Source organism: Typopeltis vanoorti, chromosome 4 (assembly GCF_054136105.1).
Source record: "Typopeltis vanoorti isolate ZY-2024b chromosome 4, IOZ_Tvanoo_1.0, whole genome shotgun sequence".
NCBI classification, from domain to species: Eukaryota; Metazoa; Arthropoda; class Arachnida; order Uropygi; family Thelyphonidae; genus Typopeltis; species Typopeltis vanoorti.
The window spans coordinates 140,133,452-140,152,012 of record NC_143552.1 but is presented as its reverse complement, the minus strand read 5'-3'; the positions used below and the strand labels follow the sequence as shown (position 1 = coordinate 140,152,012).

At 35.2% G+C, this 18,561-nt stretch overlaps 1 protein-coding gene across 1 annotated transcript in view; it reads right to left on the bottom strand.

The window, feature by feature from the left end:
• LOC150107721 (centrosomal protein of 120 kDa-like) overlaps positions 1-18,264 on the bottom strand; it is a 284,452-nt gene extending 266,188 nt beyond the window's left edge. Inside the window, exon 1 of the mRNA XM_090392176.1 lies at positions 18,008-18,264. Coding sequence (XP_090248302.1) covers positions 18,008-18,253 — 246 coding nt within the window. The 5' untranslated portion in view covers positions 18,254-18,264. The remainder of the gene's footprint in view (positions 1-18,007) is intronic.
• Between the last annotated feature and the right edge of the window lie 297 nt (positions 18,265-18,561).

Genomic DNA, 18,561 nt, shown 5'->3' with positions numbered 1-18,561 from the left:
GTGATTGAACAACTGTGTAATGTCTGTAGGGAAGAGATCTTTTATAATGTTAATGACCTCCTCCACTGGAACATTCGTAAATAAGGATACTACATCCAGGCTGGCCATTATGTCCATTTGTGATGTCTTAACGTACTTCAGTTTCTCTACAAATTGTTGAGAGTTCTTAATATAGGACTCTGTCTTATTTTTCCTTTTAGTAAGGAACAAGGTGTTTAGCCAATAGGTAAGTAAGGTTAGTAAGGCATGATCAGCCACATCTTTAACTGGAGCTCCTCTGAAACTATAATCAGGTCCAACACTGCCTGACCTCAAGTTCCTTCTCTTTGTCACATGCTGCTTCAGGAAGTTGTCACGCAATAGCTGAATAAATTTAACTTTCTTCTCACAAGATTTCAATCACTACCCAATCAATGTCCATATAATTAAAGTCTTCCATTATAATTACTTGTTTGACATCTATCAGCTAATTGGCAATTCCTATGATGAGGCTCTGACTCCATGGAAGTCAGATGCTAATAATAATAATAATTTCATCTTCACCAGCAAGTGATTCACTAGGTCTGTAATAACACACTATCCATATGTAATCGTTTTAGATTCCACATAACACCAGATAGCTTCAAAATCACTGGTAGATGATTATTACAAACATTGCATTCATAGCCTTCCACCCTGATTGGATTCAAACCCTCCAAAATCATTAGCAGAACATCCCTTACTCTCTATCTTGTTTGTCCTTTTCTAAAAACAGTGTATCTTTTACACATTCTAGTTAGTATATCTGCCTCTGAAAACCACATCTAACTAATGACTATGATCTCATCGAACAAGATATTCACCAAGGCAAAAAACTCTATCACTTTCGTTCCCAATACTTCTGGCATTGTGTACAGGCACAAGAAGTTACCTTCAGTCTTCTGTGCATACTCACCTCTGTAACATGCTGGTTTCAGCTGGACAACTTGTAGATCTTTATTCACATCTAATACCTCACTAATGCAGATATCATTGCATAAACCTAATAAGTTTATTATTATTATTTATTAATAATAAAGTTCGAACCTGATGATTATGCAAACAACCTTTCATAAACTTATCTTCCTTACTGTGCCCATCCGTATCATTATCACAACAAACTTAGTTACTCTTACATACAGATACTCACCATTTTTTCCAATAATCTAGTTTCCCAGACTCTCTGTATTAGGTCTTATACCCATAAGTAATTTCTCCAGACTTCTGATACTGCATTCAAGCACAGACCTTCTTCTTATATAAATCCATTCAACCATCAAACTCACACTGCACATCCAAAAACTTGCAATCACACATATACAGCCTGCATTATCAATTTTTTGCCACAACAGTTCCTTTCCTTCATTCAATACTATCATATCTTGATAACACACAATTTTCACCCCTACCTCTCTCTCTCTCTCTTTTCTTCCAGCAATTTTTTCACATGTATGCTCTTATACTATATTTATCACTATTTAAATCATTTGTACCTATAAAAATTACCATTTCTTTTACTCTTCTTTTTTGTTTTTCTACAGCATCTGATACACTTTTGATTTCACTCCTGGAAAACTCGAAGTAGTGACATGGTCAACACTGACATGTTTTATAAAGTGAATCACAGTGAATGTACTACATTATATACTTCTTTATATTCAACCTTACTTACCTGATTATCATTATTCAATAGTACTTATCAAAGTACTTCAATACTACTTTGCTAAGTACTATTGAATAATAGTACAGCAAAGTACCAATGTACTTTGTACATTGGTACTTTGCTGATTCTCATTTTCCTGCTTATATTTTTTATCCTTTATGTGCTTCTTTAAATACTTCTCGACTTTTTTCAATTCCCATATCAAGTTAATTTATTTTCTTTATTGTCATCAGTATCAATACTAACATTTTTCTGTTTAGTAGGGTAGCTGTTTTATATCTGACTTCAGTAAACAGATATAACCTTTGCTTGGCATGTTTTACAGCACTACTTGAAAATGCAACATACCAGCAAATATATTCAGAAATAAATCAAATACAATAAAAATACATTTAGCGATAATATACTACGAAACACTATTTCATGCAAACAGATTAGGAATACTACTACTACATAATACTGCTATTTTCAAAAGAATCTGAATATTGAAAAAAAAAAAAAAAAAAAAAATTGATAACAATTGATAAAAATATACAATCTAGATGAAAAAAAAAATGCTGCCAAATTGAATAGAAGAGCTATGAGTTATCTATTCACCTATCAACAGACTGAATCAAATTTCTATAAATTAAGTACTACACTAATAGGAGATACTACTAAAGAGTTGCAAAAAATGTAGAAACAAAGTTATAATTAGCACATTAAAGGAGTTTTAATTCTTGACATTTCAGTGTTAAATGTAATATTGAGGCAGGAGACGGATTTAAATGGAACTTTAAATTGCCTGTGGGTGAATGGTAGCTTTTCTCACCCTTTCCCTGATATTCACTACTGAAATAGCGGAAAAATTGTAAATAATCATGACTGATTTAAGAAATAATAGTTGAAAGGAGGGAAGTCGAAATTACTGTATATGTTAAATTGCATTTTATAAAGCTGTATCAATCTCATAAACCAGTGAATTAATTTTTATTATAAAATTATCCAGACTTAAAGCAGTTATAAGAAAAATATTAAAAACTCTTGTGATCATTATTTTTAATGTTTTCTGTGTATTTAGTTTTTATTTTTCAATATCTCCCAAAAAAACTTTGTATTTTAGATATATGATACGGAAAGAAGTATTAGGTCATTACCTATGGTTACAGTAAATAACATATAACTGGAGACAATATATGGCATGCTAAGGTAATTGATGTGAAGCCATTATCCTCTATATACAAGTACCCCAGTCCCGAAGATACTTCACATGCAATTTTGCTTGCTTACATTTGATTAAAGGATTAAACCAAGACTATAATTTCTTGGTATCTTTAATTTACAATATAAAGAAAAATGTACTCCTCGGTGACACTAGGAATATAAGGCAATGGCTAGGAATAGGGTTGCAGAAATTGGTTGATAGGCAGAAAAGGGGTGATATGATTGAGACATTCAAATTACTCAAAGGTTTCTATAAGATTAATGCAGAAGATATTTTTGAGAATAGGACTGGTGGTGGGAGGACTAGGGTCCATCCATGGAAGCTGGGCAAGAGTGTGGTTAGCAAGGGTGTTAGAGCTAGGTTTTTTACTTGGAGAGTGGTGAATGAGTGGAATAAGCTGCCAGAGTCTGTTGTGGGTGCCATGACTGTAAATGAGTTCAAGGTAAAGTATGACAGATACTGTGTGAATGTTGAATAGTTATTCTTGACATGATGTTAGGGCCTCCCTCGAAAGGACTCCTTGGAGTTGCCCATAATAAAATCACCAACAGCTTTTTTAAACATAAAGATATACATAAATATACATGGGAAGCCAGAGGATATAAAAGTATCATTGACTATATAATAATGGGTGAAAAACTAAAGAAGATGGTAAGAAATTGCAGAGTACACAGAGGATGCAATATTGACTCAGACCATTATTTATTAATCAGTACTATTAAGGTCCCAAACCAGAGAAATAGAAACAATACAAAAACACAAAAACAAAAGTATAATAAAATTAGTTTAATCCTTTATTCAAATGTGAGCAAACAAAGTTTGCACCTGAAAGTATCTTCAGGACTGGGGTAAGGTGGTACAACACCAGGGCAACTCATTGCAAAGGTGGAGAAAGATACCAACACTCCTATCTCAGTATCTCCTATAATGCAAAACACATCTCCTTGCGGATATGTCTAATGTTATGCATTAAGGGAAGGGCCACTACCCAGACTAGTTTCGACTTTTATTGAGGTCTCTTCAGTGGGAGCCAGGCCCAATTTTATAGGAGATACTGAGATAGAAGTGTTCGCAGCTTTCTCCACCTTTGCTACGAGTTGTCCTGGTGTTGTACCACCTTACCCCAGTCCTGAAGATACTTTCAGGCGCAAACTTTGTTTGCTCACACTTGGATAAAGGATTAAACTAATTTTATTATACTCTAACCAAGTGAAAAATAAACTTTCAACAAAAACAAAAGCATGAGCAATTTAATATAAAACTGTTACAGCAAGATAGTATCAGAGAACTATATCAAAGAAGACTCACAAATCATACAAAGAAAATAAATGAAGATACAGATATAGAAAATGAATGGCAAAACATTAAACAAACATTAAAACAAGCAGCATATGAAGCAATAAGAACAAAACTGCGAAGAAAAAGGAAAGGACTCAGAACCTGGAACCGAGAAATATAATCTTTAATAGGAAAGAAAAAAGAAATGTACCTTAAATAGTTAAACGACAGAACCATAGGGAATGAAATAGAATATAAAAGAATCAGAGCAATAACAGGAAGAGAAACCATGAAAATCAGAAGACAAGACTGGGAAAAATTTGTATCAAGATTGGAGCATGACATAAATGGACCTCCACTAAAGAGCTATAAAATCATTAAAAAAATGACTGAAGAAACAAAGGATAATCTACAATTAGAAGCCCTTCCACAAAAGAATGGACCAATCACTACTCCCAGCTTCTAAACAATAATAATCAAATTGAAATAAAAAAAAAGCAATAAGTCAAGAAACAAATGAAGAACCAATACAGTTAAATGACCTAAAGAAAATATTGGAAAAACTAAAAAATAGAAAAGCTACAGGAGAAGATTTACTCAGAACTATACAAATACAACTCTAAACTATTTCAATTATGATTAATTAAATTCCTAGAAAGAATATGGAAAGAAGGAAACATCCCACAAGAATGGAAGACAGCAATAGTCATAAACATATTCAAAAAAGGAAACAGAAAGGACTGTGGAAACTACAGAGGAATATCCTTATTATATACATTCTATAAAATATATCTAGATTTAATTAAAAGTAAATTAACACCATGGGCAGAGGAAATTATTGGAGAAGAACATTGTGGCTTTAGGAAAGGAAGATCCTGCACAGATCCCACATTTACACTGAAACAAATTATAGAAAAAAGAATAGAATTTAACCTGCCAACATATTTCCCCAGGTTTGCATCATCAGATGCAATCTGATGATGCAAACGAATATCCTTCTCACTTAAATCATTTCTTATATCATTAATATGCCTGGATTATGAGAAAGCATACGATCAAATCGACAGAACATGATTAATCAATATACTGTATGAATTGAAAGCTCCCCCTCAAACCACAAAAGTAACAGCAAATATAATGGAAGAAAGCTATATTAAAATTAAAATTATATATATGGAAAAAATTTCAAGAGAGTGGAGGAAAAACAAAATCGTATGAATTAAAATAGGAAATACAGAATTAACCAGCCTTCTGTATGCCGATGATCAATTTATTTTAGCTGAAAATGAAGACCAATTACAGAATTGTAATTGGTCTTCTATTGTCATACAACAGAAAAGTATGACATGAAAATCTCAATAAATAAAACGAAATCAATAGCATTTCAAGGTAAAGAAATTAAAAGATGTAAACTAGTCATCCACAACAAAGTAATAGAACAAGTGAACAAATTTAAGTATATAGGAAATTACATAAGCCCCAAATGGAGAAATCGACATTGCATATAAAAAGCAAAAATTCCTAGCAGTCACTGGAACTTTGAATAGACACTTCAATAACGCCGGCAAAGGTTGGTCGATTGGTAGAGCCTCTGCTACTAATGGCTCAGTTAAGTAAGTTTGAGCACGGTTAGTAGTTGGAAGGGGACCAATCGTTCGATGCTGTTGGCACACTCTCCCTCGATGAGTCTTTGGACTCCCTGGAGGTGTCAAATAATAATAATAATAATAATAATAATAATAAACAGATATATAGAGCAACCCAAATAAAACTATATAAAATAATAGCCAAACCAATTCTGAAATATGGCAGTGAAACATGAACTTGGGGAGAATGAGACAAAAGACAAGTGGAAGCTGCAGAAATGAAGTTCCTAAGACCGCTCGCAGGCTATAAAAGAATAGACAAGATAAGAAATGAAGGAAAAAAACAATGATCCATAATTAACATAACAGAAGACATCACAAACTATAGAAAGAAATGGAAAAACCACTTAGAAAGAATGAATGCGGATAGATGGCAATATTGTCTGGAAATATAAACTAAAGGGACATCAATCAAGAGGAAGACCCAGGAGGAGATGGGCAGAAGACTTTTTAAACCCTTGAAAATGTTACAGGCAAACAATTGCCTAACATGCGAAGCCAAGAAAAAGATCTTTATTTGTTACTTTACTTGTGTTTTTTTTTTAGTAATCCTGTGAGCTATTTTGCTAACTTTTGCAATATGCCCTCTGAACTTCAGCTCTCTGCCCACTAACAACCCCCAAACTCTCTATCCTCATCTTTTCTACAATCCAATACAGTACCATCAGCATGATACACAGCATGTAATCTTTTCTTCCCAAAGTGTATAACCTTACCTTTTGAAACATTCAAATGACAACCATTATCTTTCATCGACACTGTCAATTTATTTAAATCAATCTATGGGATATCTTCATCAACTTTATCAACTATTGCCCACCCAAGGTTTGCATCATCAGCAAACAAACGAATATCCTTCTCACTTAAACCCTTTCTTATATCATTAATATACAAAATAAAGAGTAGTGACTCAAGTACAGAGCCTTGAGGCACTCCACTAGTCATCTTTGTTTGCCTTGATCATGCTTCACCTATCTATAGGAACCCCTCACTTTATATGGTTTTGAATGACATGCTTTCCAAATTAAAATGGTTAATAAATTGATATAACAACTTACTTAACATGGGTTAAAAATTCACTTAACACAATTCCATTGTGTTAAGTGTTTTATTTAGACACTGCACTAGTTTGAATAAAACTTCTTGGACTGTCCTTGACTTTGAGGTTTTATCGTATCACGAAATATAATATAGAGACAATTAGTGTAATTGGAGACTGGAAGAAAAATGACCGGGGTGCTTAAGTGTCAAAGCTGTATAACTGAGAGGAGACCTCCAAATAGCCTTTAAAGGAATGCGGAGAACCGACCAGGGCTTCTGACCTAATGTCCAATCCTCACCTTCTCGTGGTGCACCCTGTTGGGTATCTACTTTGATACTGAACGAACAAGGATGGGCTGGCAATTTGGGATTTAGCCGACCAAATTGTATTCTTATTGGTTAAACCAAAATAGAAAATGATGGTACAACATGACAAAATTTCATGCCGGCTGGGGCGTCGCCCGGTTAAACAAGGCCCCCATTGTTTTTGCCAGGGAACCAAGGTGAACAGCGAAAAGTCAGCTACTGGAACAAATCTGAAAACAAACCCCAACTCAACATCACCAGAGTTAAAGATCGGTACTATCAATGTAAGAAGCCTGAATGGCAAAGAAATGGAGCTAGCTGAGGAATTAGATAAGTACCAGATCGACATAATAGGGGTGACTGAAACAAAAAAGACCAAAACTGGTGAGATCTTTCTGAGCAGTAAATACAAAATGTTATATTCAGGCAATAACAATCACGGAAAAGAAGGAGTAGCCATAGTATTCAACACAAAATACGAGGCTAATCTTCTTGAATGGCAGTCAGTCTCAAGTAGAGTAATGTGGGCAAATATGAGAATGGGGAACTGGACAATGAGACTTATTTGTGCCTATGGTCCCACAGAAGGTTCTACTAAGGTAGCAGTGGAGGAATTTTTTGAGGCTTTAGAAAAAGCAACTGACACAATGAAAAAGGAAAAGTTGGTCCTTGTTGGGGATCTAAATAGCAGAGTAGGAAATGATTGTGAGACATACAAAAATATTTTGGGAAAATTTGGAGAAAAGAGCAAAGCTAATAATAATGGCAAATATCTGTTGGATTTCTACTCAGGACATGGACTTGTTATTACTAACACGATGTTCCAACATAAAAATGTGCACAAATTCACATGGAGAGAAGAGGCTAGGAATAAGAAAAGTCTCATTGACTTTGTTGATAGTGATGTTTTCTCCCTGGTGCAGGACACCAGAGTGTACAGAGGATTTGAAATTGGAAGTGATCACTATTTAGTCTTGAGCAGGATAAAATTGAATTTCATATTGAAAAGAAAAACATGTAAGAAAGTTTTAAAGCGAATAAAAGTTGAGCAGCTCTCAGAGGTGAACTGTAGACTAAAATACACAAAGATTATTGAAGAAAAAATGAAAGAGTTTGAGAACAGGAATCAAACCTTGGAGATTCAGTGGCAAACTCTGAAGAAAACATTGATTGATTCTGCCAGAGAGGCATGTGGTGAGGTTGTGTGCAAGGATAAAAAAATCAGAACTCCCTGGTGGACACAGGAAGTTAAAGAGGCAGTGAAGGAAAAGAAGAAAGCTTATCAAAAGTTCCTGGCAAATAAGTCAGCTTTTATTCTTACAGAATACAGAGACAAATGTAAGAAAGCTAAACAGTGTGTAAAACTAGCTAAACAAAAGTCATGGGAGGACTTTGGCAAGAATATAGAAAATAAATATCAAGAAGGTGGCAAAATATTCTGGAGGTTGTTGAAGAAGCTTAGGAATGGAGGAAAGAGTGCTGTAAAAGGAATTAGAGATGATAAAGGTGACATGAAAACAGGAGAAAAAGATATCCTTGAAGTATGGAGTAATTACTTTGAAAAACTGCTAAATGAAACAAGCAGTGATGACAGCACAGTGATAAAAAACACTGACCAGGCATGCAGTCAGGAATACATATCCATACTTGAAGTAGAAAAAGCCATCAAAGGCTTGAAATGTGGAAAGGCAGCAGGAGTAGATGATATTCGACCAGAAATGCTGAAGCATGGTGGTATAAGAGTCTTACAGTGGCTGCACTGCATAGTTCAGAAAGCCTGGACAGAGGGACGAATTCCTGATGATTGGAGTAGAGCTCTCATAGTACCCATATATAAAAAGGGAAATAAAACTGAATGTGAGAATTACAGAGGTATTTCCCTACTGAGTGTTCCTGGCAAGATCTATGCAAGTATACTTGAGAAACGGTTGGGAAGAATTGTGGAAGAAAAGCTTGGTGAAGAACAAGCTGGATTCAGACCAAATAGAGGCTGTCAGGATCAGATCTTCACTTTACGACAACTAGTCGAGAAAGCATGGGAATATAACAAAGATCTGTATTTAAGTTTTGTCGATTTGGAAAAGGCATATGACAAGGTGCCAAGAGAGAAGCTATTCAATACGCTGCAGTTATATGGTGTCAATGGGGCATTATATCAAGCAATACTTAGTCTTTATTTGAATTGTAAGTCAGCAGTTAGAATTGAAGGAAGTACAGGAAGATGGTTTAATGTTAAATGTGGTGTGAGACAAGGATGTACATTATCCCCTCTGTTATTCATTATCTATATGGATCACATTATGAAGGAATGTGGTATTAAACCTGATATCAAAATTGGAGATGTTAATGTCAGCTCTTTGCTTTATGCGGATGATGTTATACCTCTAAATAAATCCGCTACAAGTCTGCAAGATTCTCTGACTAAATTGAATAGCTGTTGTAATAGATGGTATGAAGGTCAGCAATAAAAAGACAAAAACAATGAAAATAGGCAGAATCATTGAAAATGTCAACTGTGTTGTGAATGGAGAACCTGTGGAACAAGTAAAACATTTCAGCTACTTAGGCACGATTTTTACTGAAGATGGTAAATTAAATATAGAAATAGACAACAGAATCAGCAAAGCTGGTATGGTGGGAAGTCAATTGAATAAATTCATATGGAATAAAAAAGAAATGAGTCGGAAAACTAAATTAGCTGTATACAAGACAGTGTTCAAACCAGTTTTAACTTATGGATCTGAGAGCTGGGTCAGAAGTAAAAGACTAGAGACCGCAGATATGAGAGTCCTGAGAAAGATTAGAGGCGTGAACAGATGGCATCAATGGCAATATCATATTAAAAATGAGGATATTAGGAAAGAACTTGACATTGTCAGCATCCAGGAATGTGTTAGCAGAGCTAATCTCAGGTGGTATGGTCACTTAAATAGAATGGGAGAGGAAAGATTCGCAAAACAAGTGTTCTCTGCCAGGTTGGCAGGAAAACGACCCAGAGGAAGACCAAGATATAGGTGGATTGGTACGGTACAAAGTGCCTTAGACGATAGAAATATAAGATCTGATAATGTTGGAGTCTTGACAAGTAACAGACTGATTTGGAGGAAAATTGTAGATAGGAAGTTAGTAATGATGTAATTTTTTCATGTAGTACTGTCATATCCTGTACACCCCTTGAGGGTACATGGCAGGAATTTGATGATGATGATGAGAAAAATGACCCTATATTTAAAAAAAAAAAAAAAAAATCTCTTCCCATAGAAATTATACTTCATATACACAAGCAAACTCAAACCTCTATTCAGCATTGAAGTACTGTAGGTTGACCAACTGACCTCTCGTGTATGGGTCAAACGTAAAAAGCAAAACAGTTTCATTAGATGGCACCAAATTTTACCAAATACATTTGACCTAACATCCTCAGTTTTTTCAATTACAGAAATATGTGGTAACACCTGTTTATAGTGCAGTAATGTGATGCATGTAGTGATATGAGTAAAGGGTAACATAAAGTAACATAAGAACTGGATGAAAAAAACTTTTTCACATTGCCAAAATGATTTTTGACACTGACTCTGGAATTATTAAACTTGCATTCAGAAAAATTAATTAGTGTTTGCTGTGCAGAAGAAAATGTATCAATGAAGAACATAACTTGAAAGAGTTGTAGAAACTTTCAAGAACCTATATATAATGACTGTAACCTTGATCACAATATGCCAGTCTGGCAGAATGTATACAAAGCTAAGAGCTGTTACCATGAGGTGTATATAAAAAATAAAATAAAATAAAATAAAATAATAATAAAAAAAAAAACTCAGTGCAAACTACTACGCTGTTCAGATATTTCTCGAAATTTTCTTTTAATATATATTTGTATGTATAATTATGAATATGGATTATGTAGTGTTTAGTAAACTTTTAATTTTCAAACATTTTATTATCCTTTATGGCTATAATGGCAGTAAAAAAGGTAAACACAAATATATTTAAAAAATTTATTAAAGATTTTGAAAGGCCAAGAATGAGTTAAAATTTTTTAAATTGCTTATTATATTCGATTGACACATTTTCAAGAAGCACTCAGCACTTCACATTAACCGTGTAAAGTGAGGGATTCCTGTACTACTTTCTAATGTCTGTCTATCACCCCCCCACACACACACAATCTATGCCATTCGTTTCACATCCAATCCCATTTGCTCCAACTTATGGTTTTCCATGCAGTATTCTGTCAAACATCTTTACAAAACCCAGCGGTATCATCACAATGTAGCCATTCCCTTTATCCAATTCTGCTATCAATTTATTTAAAAAATGTGAATAAATTACTAAGGCAGAATCTACCATTTAGAGAGCCATGCTGCCCAGCAGAGTATCATGTTCTTATCCACCCATTCCTGAATTTTACCTTGAATTTTTTCAATACTTCAACCACTACTCCTGAGATATTAATTGGTCTGTAATTTGCTATTTCCATCTTGGAGCCACTTTTATGTAATGGAACCATCTTACCACTCCCTTGGAACATTGTCAGAGCTGAAATTTAGATTAAATAATTTTGTCAGAGACACTGGTCAGTTCTCTTGCACGTTCTTGTAGCACACAGGCTGACATGCCATTCAGTCTCACTGCTGTATTTATACTTATATTTTTTCAATGGACTGAGCACCTCCAGTTTGTCTAACTCAATACCAAAGTAAAAAGTGATCACTAAGTAGCTAAACTATTTTTTCCTCATCACTTTCCTACCCTCTGCAATGATTACAGTTATCCTTTCATAATCATTTTTTTCTTTTACTTGCCAAATAATGTAAAAACTCTTTTGAATTTATTTTAGCCTACTTAGCTAGTTTTCTCTCAAAATCTGATTTAGTCTTCCTTAACATGCTAGTTTCCCTTCTTGCCTGTGCTTTGTATTGAAAACAGTGATCAGCATGCTCGTGACCATGCTGATCATCTTTTTTCTTTATATTCCTGCCATGTTTTCTTTTGTTTGTTTTTGTAGCTCCTGCTTTATATCACTATTCATTCACTTAATCTCTATTTGGTTTATCCTCCTGACTTTGGGTAAGCAGTCTGATTACTGTCCCTCTCTCTCTCTCTGACTCAAACAATCTCTGACCACTTACCATGTGCTATTAACATTCTTTCCTTGTAGCTCCTTATGCTATGGCCTCCTAAGTTTGTCATAATCACAAGCTTTGTAGTTCCACATACAGGGGGGGGGGGTTCCTCGAGTTACGTTGGAGATCCGTTCCTATGGACAGATGTAAGGCGATTTTTGAGGCAAGTTGGAATTACCATAACCTAAGTTACTTACCTAACCTAAAACACCCTAAAGTCATACGTATATATCAAGAAAAAGAACTAGGCCATAGGAAAAGGAAATGAAAGCTCAATCATGAGCCTAATATGTTTTTTCGTAATCACAGTCGATTTCATGGGCGGCAATCCTTTCACGTGTTCAAGGATGTGAACTTTATCCTTGATAATAGTCCTGACTGTGGTACGACTTAAGTTCAACACGTGGCCGATGTTTGTTGGCATTTCTCCCTTTTAATAATGTCTAATTTCACTTCTAATGTAATGGCTTTCCTTTTCTTTGACACACTGGCATCGAAGAGTCTGCATTACATTTGGGAACTATACTGAAGGGTAAAAAGTTACAAAAAAAACACAAACACAAAAGTGAGAGAGCAGATGTAAACAAAGCCCGTGGTATCCAAAGAGTATATGCTGGGACCCAAGCGATGCCACCTCTCCCAAACAAACGCCGTATAACAGCGTATTTTTCCACTGCGCTTACAAACAAGTTCGCCCGTGACGTTTGAATTTTACTAACAGTACAAGTATAGTACTGTTAGCAAAGTAAGCATATTATATGAGAGAACACGTCACATTTTCTTTAGAAAAATGGAAAAAAATAGAAAATAATTGCATGTCTAAACATAAATATATTGTTTAAAGCATTAATGTTAAATTGTGCTCCATACAAGAACGTGTATCTAAGTGCTAACAAAAGTCCAAAGGTTGCTAGCTGACCACCGCCGATGACGTAAGACCTGAGGCAGAGGCGTTCGTGGAAAGCGAACAGAACTAGAGTTCCACGAACGGAGCACTCATCGAGGAGCAGAGGTGTGATGCCACTTCGTAAGAGCGAATAGGAAGGTGCCGTGAATAAGATTCAAAGGCAGAAAGAGGGTGCTATGAAGGAGGATAAAAGCGAGTTCACACGTGTTTGGGGGCTCCTTTTTTTTCTGCCTGTTCCTGTTTCTCGTATGGACCAGCGATGCTGATGACCGGAAGGAAGCTTGACAACGACGAACTGCAACTTTTCCCTGTTGCCGACTGATGCGAGTCGGACAAGGCTATATGCGAGATGAAAGCAGTTCTCCAATTTGGGCCATCGGTAAAGGTTTTACCGATGTGAGACAGCAAAGGATTTCCTTTGATGGCGGTCGAGCTAACGACAGCAACCCAGGAGATGAGCATGTGTCCAGCAAAGAAAAATGCCCAATACGTGACTTCCACATGGCTGCAACCTACCGCAGCAGAAAGGTATCCCCTCACAAAGGACGGACGAAAGAATCACAACATCATCACATCAAGGTGGTAATGTACTGAAACCTTTTTTTTACCCATGCAATAATTAGCTTTGGATGAAAGAAGGAACAAGATTTTGACTAGGAAGAAAGAGAACTTTATAGTGATCATGTGTAATGACTTATTGACTGTATTGGACTAGTAGTCTGAGAACTTAAGATTGTGCGGTTCCTAATCTAACGTGAAGGAGTTAAATGACAGAAAATTTAGTTTAGGAATTGAGCTTATGTTTTGTGCTATGCGTGAACTTAATTTACCCATGGAATGTAAATAGCATACTTGTCAGCTTGAAAATTTCTTATTTGCTTAACTAGTGATTTAGTAATGATATAAATGATTTGTCTTTGACATGTTACTTAATTGTAATCTCTTTGACCATTTAATAAACATGTTTTTCTATGTAAGCCTGAGTTTTGTCTGAGAATGAGACTGATTTTACCACTCATAAAACTATGCACAAGGGGAATATAAAGGAAGCTAAGAGCATTTAGGCCATGACAGCATGCTAAGATTATTTTAAACTACTTAATTCTTTTAACAAAGTTAGGTAACACTTGAATCCTGGGAAGGTTTCTTTGGACAAGAATTTTCTGTCCTAAAGCTCTGACTGACGCAGCTAAAACAAACAAATATCGTCAGAGTTGGAAAAGGGAAACGGGCCCCAGAGGGATAGTTTAGAGATTTATTCTCAGTTGGCACAGGAGAAATAATAGTAGTGAATTTATAGGAAACCAATGACGTAACACCACCCTGTACTTTTCTGTCAACCAGGTCTTGCTGATACTGATATTTTTGGCCACGTCGAGCTGACCAATGCAAAACTTCTCTCTTTTATTTCTGATACTTCTAGCATTACACATATGCTTCTAGCATATGGATGTATTTCAAAACCTTAGCAAAGTACCCAGCTGTTCATGATAATTTCTGCACTTTCACTCATTTGTCCCAGGCATGGCTAAACACATGATTGACTGCATCCCCCCCAATACCTCTACTTTCCCTGAATTTGCACTTCCAACCTCTTACTGAGTAACACGTCCTCCAAACATATAACTTCAAAACCCAAAAAGAGCAGATACAAAAGGAAATTCAAAACCTTAGCAAAGTACCCAGCTGTTCATGATAATTTCTGCACTCTCACTCATTTGTCTCAGGCATGGCTAAAGACATGCTTGACTGCACCCCCCCCCCAATACCTCTACTTTCCCTGAATTTGTACTTCCAACCTCTCAATGAACACTTCCTCCAAAACCCATAAACAGCAGGTACATAAGGAAACTAGCTGTGCAGGCTAAGGCAAGCCAAAAGAATTTTATCATTAGGCTGCAAGTAAAAGAAAGAATGAGTGTGTGAAAATAATTACTGAATGAGAAGCTGATGAGATTGCACAAATAAAGAGTGCTCACTTTGCTAAGCTCTATCAACAAGATGTATGTAACATGTGCAAAGTGCTGCTGCTACTACTACTACACTGGATGAAGAGCTAGAGGATATGAATTCGGCAATAGAAGCAGATGCAATATCAGCACATACACTAAAGGAATGTTCACCAAAACTGGCTAGGCTGCTTATGACATGTTTGTACTCGTATAATTTGGGTCTCAACTCAGGAAAGAAACCATAGGAAGGGTGGTACTAAAACCAATGTTTTTAACTAAATACTGATCTATCAGTATCTTGGGAGTGGTAATGAAGATTTCTGAGAAGTTAATAAGAACTCATATACAAGAAATGGGTTGACAGACAATCTACACTTAGCAAGGAACAGCATGAGTTTACTAAAGGGAGGTCACAAATTAGCAATTTGCTCATATTTTATAACAATGTTACAGTTGAGTATAAAAAGTGAATGGATACACTATAATACTGTTGGACTTTGCTAAGATATTTGATAAATTACCATACAAAAGGCTATAAAATGGAGAATATGGGATTGGAATATAAACCACTGACTTGGATAAGTGGGTTGACAGACAGGTATCAGAAAGTAGTAAATAGTGAGTGTGAATATGCCAAATTCAAGGTGACAAGCAGCATACCCCAGGGATCAATGGATGAATCCTTGTACTAAATCTATGCATTAGGATCTGAAGGAGATATTCAATTGTTTACTGATGATGCAAAAGATAGGCATCAGTAAACAATTGAATACTGATGATGCAAACGATAGGCAGGGCAATCACAGATGCTACTGATATTCAGCACTTACAGAATGATTTGAATAGACTGGAAATGTGGGGAAATGATAACAGCTATCAATTTATCAATTCAATGCCAGTAAGTGTCAAGTTATGCACTTTGGTGTAATGAGATATCCAATGCATATTATATTGATTTGATTATGTTACAAAAAACTAATGAGGCTAGGATCTTGGAGTTATGATGGACATGAATTTGAAATTCAAGTGCCACATAGCAAACATTGCAAGCACAACCCAGAGGATAATTGTAATACTGAAACAAACATTGACATGTAAGAATAAGAAAGTCTCTTTGATATAACTGATTGTGACAGATTTGGTCTCTTGGGTTTAGAGAGTATAAAGAAGCTGTAGAAAAGGTGCAAAGTTACAAAGATTATATTGGGATTATGAAATATAGTCTATAAAGATAGACGATGTGTGGACTGCAAGCAGGAGAAAGAGGAATGATATGACAGAGGTCTCTAAATGGCTGAAATTTTTCATTATGTGGAAAGTGGGGAGAGTATGTGGCATTCATGGAAGTTAAGTTTGTGCATGGTTAGAAAAGGGATAAGAGATAGATTTTTCCGTCACAGAACAGTGAGTGAGTGGAACAGTTTGCCTGTTGAAATGGTGAGTGCATCTAGTGTTAATGAGTTTAAGAGAAAGTATGACAGCTAGTGTGGGTGATGTATGGCCTCTCTGGAGGTCTCAGATAATAATAATATCTTTATAGGAAGTTTTCAATTGAAGGTGAGTTAGACGATCTCATATGGAGGTAGCAGGATTTTTCCTCCCAGAAACTCAGGATTTTCATCTGATATACAGACAAATTGGCCTTCAGAACAACACAATTTACAGAAAAAAATACTAGTGGTGGTGGTTTGGTGGTGGTTTGGATTAAGTGGTGGAGATTGAGAGTTGTTGAGTAGGTGCCCTCCCTCGATGAGTCTTTGGTGTCACGAAATAGCAATAATAATAATAATATAAACTATAACAAGTTCTATCTTTCTTTCTTAGCCTCTTTCTTCATGCAAGCACTAATGGGTATAGATTGTGCTACCTCTTGTGGGGGAAATACTACAAAGAAAAATTATAAAAAAATAACATGTAAGCAAAAATGCAAGTGCAAGACACGCCTTGAATGAAGATGTCTTCTAGTCAGTCATTATGCCTCAGCTGAAAACATAATGCATACCTCTTTTATAGAGGTATGTATTATGTATATATTAGATTTTTGTACTCTTCATGAAACTGAAACTTAGCCAACATCCACTTGGAAGAACATACAAAAATACATCTGTAAATATGACCATAAACATATATAGCAGACTATGCATTAGATACAATCTAATGGAAGAAAAGCATCATGATTCATCACAGGAAGTTCAATGTGAGAGGCATTTTCTAAAATCGCTGCTTTAACAATCGAATTTAAATAAGTACATTGTTTAAATTTCCTAAAATATGGGAAACAATAATATTCTTGGGCGTTCTGAGTTACAACCTAGTCTTCCTACTAGTGCCCATAAAGGGACCCTTTCTAGATAGGGTTCTAGTATTTTCCCTTTTTTTGTGTTGCATAGAAGTATGTTACAACTTATATTATATCCCCTGAAGATGTCTCTACACCTTCTGATTGTATCGAGAGATACAATTAACTGTGATTGATTACTATTTATCATTAAAATTCTTACTGATCTATAGTTATGAATCTTATAAATGATCAATAGAATTTTAATGATTTTATACTGACAAAAATGACTACTTGTCTATTAATGATAATTTTATAGCAGGAATTCAGTTTTTAATTAACCGCTACTGTATAATATATAAATTTATATCTGGAAAGATTTCTATTAATACAAAACTTTTGGGAAGATATATTTATTATAAGTGATGTCATCAGTGATGTCATTTTTTTATATCAAAATAATATCTTGATGTATAACAGAAACCTTAGGTGCTTTGAATGGAAGTGAAAAATTGCTTCTACATTTTTTTGCAAATATTTAACATATTTATAAAGCATGCTGGCTACAAATAATATAATTCAGCATACCCTTGACTTTTCATGCGCTAATCGAATATCTAGAATTGTATAGCCAATAACTTCTTTCTTGCCACATTCTCTATCTGCAGCATACCATAAAAGTTTCACAGGTGTCCGCTGAAGCCGATGAAGCTGTAGGCCTTTCCGGTCTACTTCCCATGCAAGTTCTGTATTAAAATCTGGAGATTGTACATGTGGTACTGGATCTGTGGACATTATTTCACCACCAAATTTTGCTTCACCAATGAGAAACATATTTCTACGACGGGGAAAATTACGACCTGAAAAATGTTACTGATATACATATCTGCTGACATTTTATTTTTAAAATATCAATTACTGTTTAATTAGGCAGACTCTTTTCTGTTAATTTTCATACTTAAATATTTCAAACTATGCATAATTCTCATAATAGGGTAAAGAAATCATTTTAACAATGTGGCATGCATTTTGAAGTGTACAAGCATTTTGCATAACAATGCTATATTAACAAAGTAACACTAAACAAGTAAACATTAAAACTAAGAACTGCATTATTATTATCCTGAAGGAAGACTGCCCAG